This window comes from Equus asinus, chromosome X (genome assembly GCF_041296235.1).
Source record: "Equus asinus isolate D_3611 breed Donkey chromosome X, EquAss-T2T_v2, whole genome shotgun sequence".
Lineage (NCBI taxonomy): Eukaryota > Metazoa > Chordata > Mammalia > Perissodactyla > Equidae > Equus > Equus asinus.
This window is the reverse complement of record NC_091820.1, coordinates 119770988-119783091: the sequence shown is the minus strand read 5'-3', so window position 1 is coordinate 119783091 and position 12104 is coordinate 119770988. Positions and strand designations below refer to the sequence as shown.

The following is a 12104-nucleotide window of genomic DNA, read 5'->3' as shown; positions in this document are numbered from 1 at the left end:
ACAGCTCACTGGTACTCTGTTTTTGTTCTCCATCTTTTTTCTCTCTGTTTCATTTTGAATAGTTTCTATTGCTGTGTCTTCAAGTTTATTAATCTTTTTTTCTGTAATGTCTAATTTGCCATTGGTCCTACCCAGTAATTTTTTTTTAACTCAGACATTATAGTTTAAATCTCCAGAAGTTTGATTTTGGTTCTTTTTTACGTCCTTTGTATTTCTACTTAATATGTTCAATCTTTTCTCTAGTTTATTAAGCATATCAAATCCAACTATAATAGTTGTTTTATGTCCCTATCTATTAATTATATTATCTGTGTCAATTCTGGGTCTGTTAGGACTGAATGATTTTTTAAATTTTTCTTACGATTTTTCTGCTTTTTTGCATATTGGGTAATTTTTTATTGCATACCAGACATTGTGAATTTTACCTTATTGAGTGCCAGATATTTTTCATTCCTACAAATATTCTTGAGCTTTGTTCTGGGATGCAGTTAGGAAAAATTTGATCCTTTCAGGTGTTGTTTTTAAAGCTTTATTCAGCAGAACCAGAGCAGGGTTTAGTCTAGGGCTAATTTTTCTCCACCAACTGAGGCAAAACCCTTCTGGTTATTCTCCCCAGTGCTCTGTGAATTATTAGTTTTTCTACTCTAGCTGGTAGGAAAAGGAACTCGTCCCAGCCCTGTGTAAGCTCCAGGGGTTGTTAGCTCTGACGCTCAGATAATTTCCATATATACACGTAGACGGCAATACTCAGCTAAACGATAGTGGAGGACCCTCTGCAGATCTCTGCATTTCTTTCTTTATGTGGCTTTCTTCTTTCCAGTTCTCTGCCATACAAACTCTGTCTGCCGTAGTCTCCCTGGATTCCCAGTTTAAACTCCTCAACTCAGGGAGATCACCACGCTTTGCCTGACTTCCCCTTCCTGTGTTGAGGCCTGGAAACCCTCTCCAGGCAATAAGCTGGGGAAATTATAGGGATCACGTCATTTGGTTCTTGTCTCTCAGTGATCTCTGTCTTCATTGCCCAAGGTCCAATGTCTTAAAAACCATTGTTTCATATATTTTGTCCATACTTTTAGTTGTTTAAGGCAGGAGTTACTCTGCAAGCTTGTGCTGAGAATGAAATGAGATAAATGTGTTTGAAAGCAGCTAGCTCAGCTTCTGAAACTTAAAAATAAGTTAATAAAAACTTAATAAATGTTTTTTAAGGGCTGGCCCCATGGCATAGTGGTTAAGTTTACACACTCCACTTCAGCGGTCCTGGGTTCTCGGCTTCAGATCCAAGGTACAGACCTACACACTGCTCATCAACCTTTACGGCACCCCACATACAAAGTAGAGGAAGATTAGCACAGATGTTAGCTCAGCACAATCTTCCTCAAGCAAAAAGAGGAAGATTGGCAACATATGTTAGCTCAGGACCAGTCTTCCTCCCCCCCCCAAAAAAAAAGCAACTTAATAAATGTCTTTTTCCATTTTTTGTTAAGAGACAACTTGGGTAGTATAACTGGCACAAAAAGTGGAGATGTGGACTTGAATCCTGGTTCTCTGAATCCTAGTCATATACCACTATATTACAAGCATGCAACCTCTTTTTTTAAGGATCCCAAATTATATGTCACCTGAATCACATACCACTCCCCATCATATCTATTTTTTTCACCGGAAAATAATAGTTCAGAATCACTAAGCATGTCTAAGAAGCAATTTCTGAGATTGAAATGATGAGCTGATACACTTAGATTTATTCAAAATTCTGTGTATTGGTATGACTGACACTTGAAGTCATCCAAAGACACCACAGTTTGAGGCCACCTTTTCCATTCTTCCCAGCCCATGGCGCCATATAAGGCTCAATCTCGATACCGTTACCCAGTGAGCCTCCCTCCACCAGAGGAAAGGTGGCTGATGGAGGAATGGAACTTCCATGAACAGGACTGACCCAACCCACAGAATAGTAAACTGTTATCAGAGCTGAGACATAATCTGAGTCTTTTGATGGTTCACCTTGCGAGTATTGGGGAGAGAATTTGGGGTTATGTGGTCACTTGAAACTGCTGCAACCGCAGCTGGAACACTGAACTTGGAAAAGTAGTTACAGTTACTTACTGGGCTGCTCTTGTCCTCCTCTCTCCTTCTTGTGCACTTAGGTTACCGCATTCGCCTGGGCTCTAGCACTGACAAGAAGGACACAGGCCGGCTCCACGTTGATTTTGCACAGGCTCGGGACGACCTGTATGAGTGGGAATGCAAACAGCGTATGCTTGCAAGGGAGGAGCGCCATCGTAGAAGGATGGAAGAAGAAAGATTGCGCCCACCATCCCCACCCCCAGTGGTCCACTATTCAGATCATGAATGCAGCATTGTTGCTGAAAAACTGAAAGGTATAGAAAGCATTTGAGCTTTGTGATTAAAAGAACTCCTTTCTTTGCAGAAATTTAATAAATACATTTGTATTGTTGGCAGTTATCCTTTGAATTTCCCACTGACTAATTCTAAGCATTTCTTGTGTTGGAGCCTTGCAGAAAGAGAGGTGTGCTTAGTAACTCAAGAACCATAAAATTTATTCCTCCACCTGTGTCTCTGCTCCTTTACTGTCTCAAGGGATGGCATTTTTTTCTCCACACATCAGGTGACTAGGAAGAAACAAGTTTTTCCCACTTCTCCACATCAGAGAATTTTAGCTGTGACCCATGACTTGGGACCTGTAAGCACCCTTCCTTCCATCATGGATAACAAGCTAGTTTTGAATTTGAAATCAGAATAAATAAGAATGATAGAATTTGATGTAACCCTGGAAAACTCTGGCAAAAAAATCCCCATTTTACGTATGAGAAAATGGAGACCCAGAGAGTAGTCACAGTATACATTCTTCTTAGATTATTCAAAGACTTAGCTACCACCAACTAAAAGAGGACTTGTTTAATCACTTAAAATGGCGAAGTTATTTCACACAGTGACTATGGAGACTTTTAGACATTGCTAAATCAGACTGCTTTCCCTTTGGTTTTGATTCCTGTTCCCCTTGCTTGACTCTCAGAGCCATTTTGCTAATTTAACATTAATTGCCCTGCCTGGTCTCCTGTGTTAGTAGCTCAAATCCAGTCTTTTTCATTCTCTGAGAATGTTTGATTTTATTGGATGAATGCGGATGTCCCATTGATCTAATTGATGGCACCAACCCAGCTCTAATGGTATGAATTTTCCCTGCTTCTTGGGCTCTAGGCTCAGCAAGCTGCTGCTAATTCCACTTTCCAGATAGGTCTCGTTCACCATACTTGTTTCTACCATGTAGCTGAAGGGATTCACACATGTAAGAAATCTTTTGTTTGGCTTGATTTTGTCTTCCTGGAAGAGAAAAGCAGAAAACAGAATCTATAATAGAGACACAGAAATAATGGAACATTTTGAAAAGCTAGAAAGGCTGAAAGCATTGGTAAGATGCCAGGTCCACGACTTACGTATTCACATGACACCAAACAGGTCAGGTTGAATTTTTTTTAAAAAAATGACTTTGCTGTGGACCTCAAATGATTTTACATGTGGACCTCAAGCAAAAAGTGAGCATCAACATAAAGACTGTGTGCAAGCAATGAAATGAAAAGCTACTATAAAGGGGAGGCTGACCTCTCTATATGTCTACACTAAACAAAGGTAAAAGGCAAGAAGTTCAAATTGCAGTGAAAGATATTTCTACTGAACATGAGCGTTTCAGACCAGAGAGGGATGTGGAGCCCTAGAAGGGGCCTTCAATGGGATGTTAATGGATTCTCCCTCTCATGGGTCTTTAACAGCAGAATATATAAGTGGCTATCTTAGGAAGCTGGACCAGAAGCTTTGAAAGAGTTGTGCTACTATTTTAACATCAGAGAGTAACTCCTAACTAGCTGCAGGAATCTACTTGGATTGTTCCTCAGGCAAGAGAAACAGGATGTGGAGAAATGTAGAAATAGAATTAATTACTTCAGAACAGATTGTGACTGGCACTGAGTGGAAGGCCCGGGGCTGTGGACTGAATGCAGGAATGCTGTTATAAGGGGTCAAAGATGTAAGTGTTTATATCTAAAGAATTACTCACTTAACTCTTTCTTAAGCCTCCTTCCAACACTATAATTCCATGGATCTAGGATAAAGTTACTGTCAAATTCAAGTTAAACTCAAGACTCAAGTTTTCTTTTCCTTACTAAAAAACAGGATTGTAGAATTCTGAAGTTCTCTCACTGCTAATTCATACATTACACATATGCACATGCACACACAATCAGAAAGGTTAAGAAATTTATAAGAGGTGAAAACTATATCGGTAAAAAAAACTTTTTTTAAGGAAAGAAGAAGTAATTCTCTTTCTGAAAATTCTTCATAGACTGCAGCCAATCAGACTACCTTTGAGTCTTCCATTCTTTCAGTCTGTCTGTCTGTCTGCCTGCTGCCTCTGGGTACATGTGCGTGTGTGCGTGGCTCTTCCTCCTCAGTAGTTTATTTAACAACCACTGCCAAAAAGCCATGGTGGCCTCCTTGCTAGTATGTTGGGAAAATAGATTGAGATTTGGTTACTTTTGATTTTTCTAAAAATAAATTCTCTATTTTCAGATGATTCCAAATTCTCAGAAGCTGTACAGACCTTACTCACCTGGATTGAGCGAGGAGAGGTGAACCGTCGCAGCGCCAACAACTTCTACTCCATGATCCAGTCGGCTAACAGCCACGTCCGCCGCCTGGTAAATGAGAAAGCTGCCCATGAGAAAGACATGGAAGAAGCAAAGGAGAAGTTCAAGCAAGCCCTTTCTGGAATTCTCATTCAATGTGAGTGGAAGTCAGAGTTGTGCTGGAAGGGTGAGAGGGCATTTCACTTAGTCACCACTTTCTCTATACAGGAGCCAGGCCTACAGACCCATCCTGTGTCAAGGGGCAAGGCTTCATTCTTCACTGCCTTGTGCTCTCCTTATATGCCAAATGCCCAAGCTCTAGTCTCATGGTATACATGTGGCACCTCCTATGTTTGTTTTCCCTGGTATGTCTACTTCATTCCTTGGAAACACTGACACTTAGGCCACAATCTTGTGCCTTTACTTTTGCTTGTTCTTAAAGTTACAAGCACCCCAGGCCTCAGTGGAAAGTTGGGGATCTCATTGCTGAAGTTAGAATGTAGAATTAGCACGTGTAACCTTCTTTGCTTCAGATTTGCATCATTATTATATAATATGCTTTTTAGGTACTCCATTCTAGTAAGAAATGTAATTATGTTTCCCAAGTGGATTGAATAAACGCCAAATGTGCTGCTTCTACCTTTTGTTTTTAGTTTCCTTTCTTCTACATTTCCTTTGCTGGATGTCCTAGACAGTGGGATGGGATGGGAAACCACTGAAATGGCCATTTTCAAAAAGAAGTACCACTCCAAACCTATCCGGGGTCTCTTAAATGAGACAGGTCAGAAAAATTCTCAAGTAAAGTTTTTGTTCACCATATTATAAAACTATGCACTCATATCTTTTGAGTAAGAAACTGTATTCACTCTAAGAATAAGGGTATAGTTTCATGATTTTGCTTTTAAACAATTATGGCCCACTCTTCTCACACTTGACTTCCCATACTTGACTCATACACAATTGGGATTAAGGAGGAGTTGTTTCATTTTTATTTGGAAAGTGTATATGAGCATAGAATCCAGGGGGAGAAAGCACATGTTTTTAGGACTTCAGAATAAAGAGAAAAAGAAAGCAGCAAGCATCGTGAAAATATAAATCCTTAAATCATTAGTAGACAGGGTACAAACAGAGCTGTAAAGTAAGAAATAACACCTCCGGATTTTCTTACTGTGAACACCCAGCCAGGCAGAGGCTCTTGCCCTTCTTTTCTATTCCCAAAAAAAGTCATGTCTAAGCTTCCTTTCTCTTGAGCTGGTTAGGATAAAGCTCCAGAATATTTGTACACATTTCTCCATTTGACATTTTAAGAGATGCAGAAAAATACCTCTAGGACTGCGCTTACACGGTATTCTTCCATAAAACATATTTCTCCAGTCAAGGAGCCTGTTTAGGTAGATTTAAAATAGATTCCATCCATCTTAGATTTTGATTTGATGCTTCTGGTCAAACACACCTCAGAATATTAAAAGAATGGATTCTGTTGAAGTAAACCATCTGCACTCATTTTGGAGGGCTAGTTTATGAAAGAAGCCAGTGGTTGAAAGGCACTGGTATAGTTTGCCACTTGCTGCTGTGCTGTGCAGAGGCAATAGTACTAAATCACATTCACCGCAACTCTTGCCTCTCCTGCCTCAATGAATACAGACTGCCTGTATTAGAACTTTAGTCACCATTTCACCCTAAACCTTCTGGAGTTCCCTTTTTCCTTTCTGTATATTGATGTCTCTGCCTTTGAGCCTCCTTTAAAATCACAGTGCTCCAACACACATAGCCTTTTCCAAACACAACTACGATCTAATAGTTTCATAACAAGAAGATACAACAAGCCTGATGCTTCTCTTATTTGTTTTCTCCTCTCTTTTGCCATCCCTGGATGATACTCTGGCCTGATTCAACTGCTGATCTGATGCTGCAGTTGAGCAGATAGTAGCTGTGTACCATTCCGCCTCCAAACAAAAGGCATGGGACCACTTCACAAAAGCCCAGCGTAAAAACATCAGCGTTTGGTGCAAACAAGCTGAGGTTGGTAACTTTTTACTGTGGTAGCCCCTCAAGGGGACAGTTTCTTTCTTTAACAAGTTATTGATTTAGAGTTTAGTCAGAATTAAAAAGTGCCAAGCTCCTATGGTCACAAGGCCCTAATGAAACACTAAGATGTGTTCTATAGCCTGTCACTGTGTCCAGACCACCTGCTGCCAAAAGGGTAATAAATGTGCCTGTATTGTCTTGAGTGCATTCTGCTGGGTAGAAACCTTAGTAGTAAAAATGTAGCTGTGATAATTATAAGTTTACTTCTCTAAGCTAGCAAGCCTTGAATACAACAATAATTACTGACCTGTTAGTAATTTTAGGGCTGTCTTACATTTATTAGAGCGTCTTGATAGTTGAAGCTGGAAGTTGCCTGGTGTTATATTGGAGCATTGAAATTTCTAAGCTGCTTTTATCAAACCCGCTCAGCCATCTCTATAGGTGGCAGCTTGAAAGGTAATAGAGGACTCTGATTTCAGATTAAGATTGCCACACACCTCACTGCTTATGATCAAGTGACATTTTTAGCGTAACACTAGAATATGTCTGATGTGATTAGGTTGCTATTTTGAATCCGAGATTAAAAACCAAGATGGGAGGTTTGTTTTCACTGATCTCCCCTTGGAATGGTGTTACATATGCCTCAAGTTCTTCTCTTCTTATGGGCAGCTTCCTTACCTAGCCCTGACACTTTCGATCTTTATATGTAGCAACTTTTCAACTTCGTTTCTGAGTCCTCTTTACCAGTCTGGTAGCAATCCTATTATACCTATCAATGCAGATTGATATATTCCGTAATATTTAAAGAGCATTTGTAAGACGCATTTTGTAAAGCACTTTCACATTCATTATCTCACCTACATGAGCCTCGCAATAGATGTGGTCTGGTGGAAAGAACATGAGACTTGGAGTCAGATGTGAATCCAAATCTCAGCTCTGACATGTTATAGCTGTGTGACTTTGAGCAAGTTACTCAGTCTTTCTCAGTCTCTATTTCTTCACTTGAAAATTGGAGATAATAATGAAACCAGTCTTACATGATTAAATGAGATGAGAGATATATAGACAGTTGAAAAAATGTAAATGCTATTTAATGGTAAATAGTATTATTTCAATTTATCATTAACAATTCCGTAAGCGATAATGGGTAGGTGTAGCATCCATGTTTCACATGTAAGGAAACTGAGACACAGAAATGTTAAGTAATGTACACAAAATTACACAGCTAGCAAGTGGGCAGTTCAGGACTAGAAATTCTTCTCGTTCTGAGATCTGGTACAATTGCCTTGTGGTCTTGAGCGAGTCATTTAACCTTTGTAGATCTCAGTTTCCTAACCTATAAAACAAAGATAATCATCTGTTCTTTCTGTCCTTCATGAGAAGACGTGACATAGTTTGTGTGGCCACTATTTAAAAACCATAAAGAGCATTTAGAACCAAACCCTATTCATAAAACTAATAGTCTGTGAGCCATCAATTCTGATACAGCAAAGGGAACTGAGAGTCACTGGGGAGAAATCCATGAAGACACACCAGCCAATGGATGGGTAGAGTCATAAAAAGCAAATAATGTTTTTAATTATTTTTTTAAAAAAGAATTAAGAACAAAAAAGGGAGCTATTGTCTTACTGTAATACACAATGATTTTAGAATCCTAGGGCTACCCCATGTTATTGAGCCTCAACAAAAAAAATTCAACATTTCGGTTCAAACGTTTACTGAGCACATTCTGTGTCTTGGGCATTATGACAGGCAACACAGGATGAGATAGTCTTTGCCCTCAGGGAGCTAGAATGGTAACAGAAGTAATCAAGGGGAGGAATGGGGCTTAATACCCTAAATTAAAAATATCCAAACTCTTCAGTTTAGTTTGAATGATTCAAAAGAATAAAGATTGAGAGAAAAATGCCCAATATGTCTTACAATTGTAGAAAAGCAGTCTCTACCTTCCCTTGAATACATGTACACATGAATCCCTTTGAGGAGGTGGAAGAAGCTACCTGAACTGCCCTGCCCGTTATGAAAAGCCCTGCCGGTACAATATTGCCTTTTCGTAGGAGGAAGAGATCACTGACTTCCCTAGGCCACAACCCTTTTATAAATAGGTTTGCAATATAATATTCTCCATTAATATTATTCATCAAGGCTCTCTGTAGTCATATCAAGCCTACCTATCTGGTAGGTATATACTTGAATTTAATTACCTTCTCAGTAAAGCTAGCTATGCCAGTGAGCTATACATTTCACTGAGTCTGTAGAGAACTGAGTGTTATGCGCCCCATCACCTAATATTGTATCAGAGCTTCCTTGGCAGAGTGATGAGGATAAAATACTTGGCCAGCATGACTTGCCAAGAGCTACATTTTTCATTATGTGCCTTGTATTCTTTTTAGAAACCCAGAAAAATGCTTCCTGCCTGTTGCATTGGACTAAATTAAAGTCCACCTCGAATACCTCAATCTTGATAAGTAAAACTACTGAGAGTGGAACATAGCTCATGACCCTCCTCTGGCTTTGCATTCCCTAAACCTAAAAGACCTCTTCTACTTTATAGTGGTGCCTCTTTAAATCATGTCTGTTTTTTAATCTGTGCATACTTTCACTTGATACCAGGCAACTCTGAGGACTAAAAGGAGGTATTGTGTAGAAAAAGACAAAACTATCCTTTAAATTGGGGTACCTCTTAGCACTCCACCGAGAATCAGAGCATCTCAATGACTTAATCAACCAGACTGGCTTTTTCTTGACTTAAGCATCAAAGCTACAACTCCTAAGTCTGGGGTTTCATCAAGGTGAAAGTTTCTGACATTGAACCTTTTTTACCAGTTGCCTCTGGGAATAAGCCAGCTGCTGACCTCCTCATGTCACAAAGTACTTGTTCCTTGTCTTCACTGTCATCTTCCTACCAGCAGCCAACACTGTCTTACTCTGGTGAGAGAAAAGTTATGGAGTAAGAAGAAAAAGACCCCGCCTTCGAGGAGCTCAGGCACTCCCTTTGGTAGCATATGCCAGGCAGACTAGTTTGCCAATGAGTCATTTTCATTGGTTTGCTTTCCTGATTTATATGTGTGTGAGGCTCCTGGTGATACAATTGGAAAGAGAAATAAGAGAAGGCTGAGGTCCCTCCCCTTTCTAAAAGATAGTGTCCACAGTGACTTTACTGACAGTTCTATATGTTGTGGGAACTCTTTTTCTAAAGAATCATTTAAAACCTGCATGTTTCTCTTACTGAGAAGAAAGCCTAGATTAGAAGCTAAACCTTGGATGATATATAGAAACTATAACCATAGCAGTGGGCACTAGAAGATACCCACCGGCATCCTCCCTATTGTGAGGTTTCATACCAATGGGCCAGAGTAAAAGGGACTTGGTGATTGCTAGCATTCTCATAAAATGAAATACTGTGATTGCTAAAATAACTTTCTCTCCAGATTTCCAGGCCTACCATTCCAAACTCTGAAGAACTGTTTGCAGATAGATGTTCACGTCATCTGCATACCCTTGTTTTAGGACCCATTTGTACTAACACTAGCTATTGGCTTTTAGCCATCAAAACACATACTAACACAATATGAATCAACCTAATTTGTATTTCCATTATGTATCATACAATAGACATTGATTAAGAACCTGTGTTTGTGCTTTGCTTCATTGTGTTAAGTGATATCTCAGAATCAAATTTCTACATAAGTGTAGAAGCTATCTCCCTATCTTCTGCTCCTTTCCATTCCTTCATCTGACCCTTTCCCCACCAAGTATCCTGTTAATGTTGAAAGTCTGGGTAAGTACAATTTCATTACACAATTAATAAGGAATTTTGCTTTTCTGATAATCATGTTCCTATCATAAAACATGACTACGATGAATTTAAGTCCACATAAATTTTTGTGAAACTATATAGTTAGATAATTAATGTGCAGTGATTTATGATCTGCTTACTTTATGATAAATCAAAAATGTCAGCTGGTACAAAGGTGATTCTCTTTGTGCATTTTCCTCTGTCTAGCGTTTCAGCTTTATTCTATGTTGAAAGTGCTTTGTTCTCCATTGTGAAGTAGCATGTGAATTTCTAAGCTTCAGAAAAAGTTACCATTAGAACAGACTCAAAGTTATTATAATGCATTTTCAGAAATCACTAACACTTCACTGTTTAAATGAAAAATGTCACAGGTCTACTCTGGGCAAGAGAGTAGTATAGAAACTTTAGGAGGGCTCTCTTACCTTTCTTAATGTAGTCTATCAGTGATGTGATCCAGTCAATTTCAGGTAGAGATTTACAAATGAAAATTTCTGTAAAATGTCTTTGCATGCCATTGCCACTCTTTTGGTTTCAGCACTGGATCCAAATGTCAGGATGGGAAGAAGGGCAAATCTTGGAGGCAGCTGCTTCCCTTGCTGCCTGCACTTCGGTGACTCAGAGTTCTCCTCCTGCCTGTACCTATGTCTAAGCTAGGTAGAATGCCATCCTTAGGTAAATAGTACTCTTTAGCCCTTCATTCTGAAGGTATTTGTTGGGGTTTGCTTTACGAAGCAGAACCTTTTGATTTGCCATAGAATACAGAAAACAGATATGTTAAATATCTTGGATATCAAGTGCTTTAATGGTAAGGTTTCCAAAGAATTAAAATCTCACCTGCTTTACTGAGGGGTACTGTCATTTACTAAATGCTCTCCATAACTTTACTGTAGTATGGTACCCTGTAACCTCTGATGTTCTTTTTTCCCTCTATCCCATTCATGTGACTTAGTATTGGATATTTGTAGAAGAGTAATGATACAGGCCTAAGTTCCTTTGTAGCTAAGAAGGATTGTCTAGTAGTTAGAGGGCTCTAAGTTCTGCCACTTTGCCTACCTGACTGAATAACATAGAGCAAGCTTCTCCTAAGTTTTTCTTACCCTCATTTCATTATCAGCTAAAGGAACTGGTAAGTCTTGTTCCCGAAGTATTTTGAGGCATTGGGGTAAAATTTGCCTGTAGATCTGTTATATTTCTAGGAATTTTTTGAAGATGTGAAAGACCTCCCCATAAGCTGTATCACTTAGTTATTGAACTTTTTATACTTCTAAGAAGAGGTTATGCTTTCTTGCCCAGCTGGAAGCAGAAAGATGCTTTGTGGATGCTGAGCAGCTACAGGGCATGTCTTAGCTCTCAGTTAGATCTTCCTGTCCTGGGACACTTCCCTCAAAGGAACACAATTTCCTCCTCTGAGAAGCACAGTAACTTTCCCAGAGTTAGATGACATGTTTGTAAATTGAGACTTGGTCTCTACTTATACCCTCTGACAGTGTACAGTTTTGTTAGGCAACTAGGAGAGCCATGACTTTTCCTGATGCAGTAAGTTGTACAACATTCAAATTTGCCAGTGTCAGACCTCATTATAATCACCTTTCCAGTAACAGTTCTTTGATGATAACTGAAATCCAGGCTCCTGA

At 39.3% G+C, this 12104-nt stretch overlaps 1 protein-coding gene across 17 annotated transcripts in view; it reads left to right on the top strand.

Moving 5' to 3' along the window:
* The window catches only part of ENOX2 (ecto-NOX disulfide-thiol exchanger 2), a 259106-nt gene that overhangs the window by 220129 nt on the left and 26873 nt on the right, over nucleotides 1-12104 (top strand). For all 17 annotated transcript variants that reach the window (XM_014852950.3, XM_014852953.3, XM_070501969.1 and 14 more), the window contains 3 exons: nucleotides 2148-2381; nucleotides 4588-4800; nucleotides 6559-6665. In XM_014852950.3, coding sequence (XP_014708436.1) covers nucleotides 2148-2381; nucleotides 4588-4800; nucleotides 6559-6665 — 554 coding nt within the window. The remainder of the gene's footprint in view (nucleotides 1-2147; nucleotides 2382-4587; nucleotides 4801-6558; nucleotides 6666-12104) is intronic.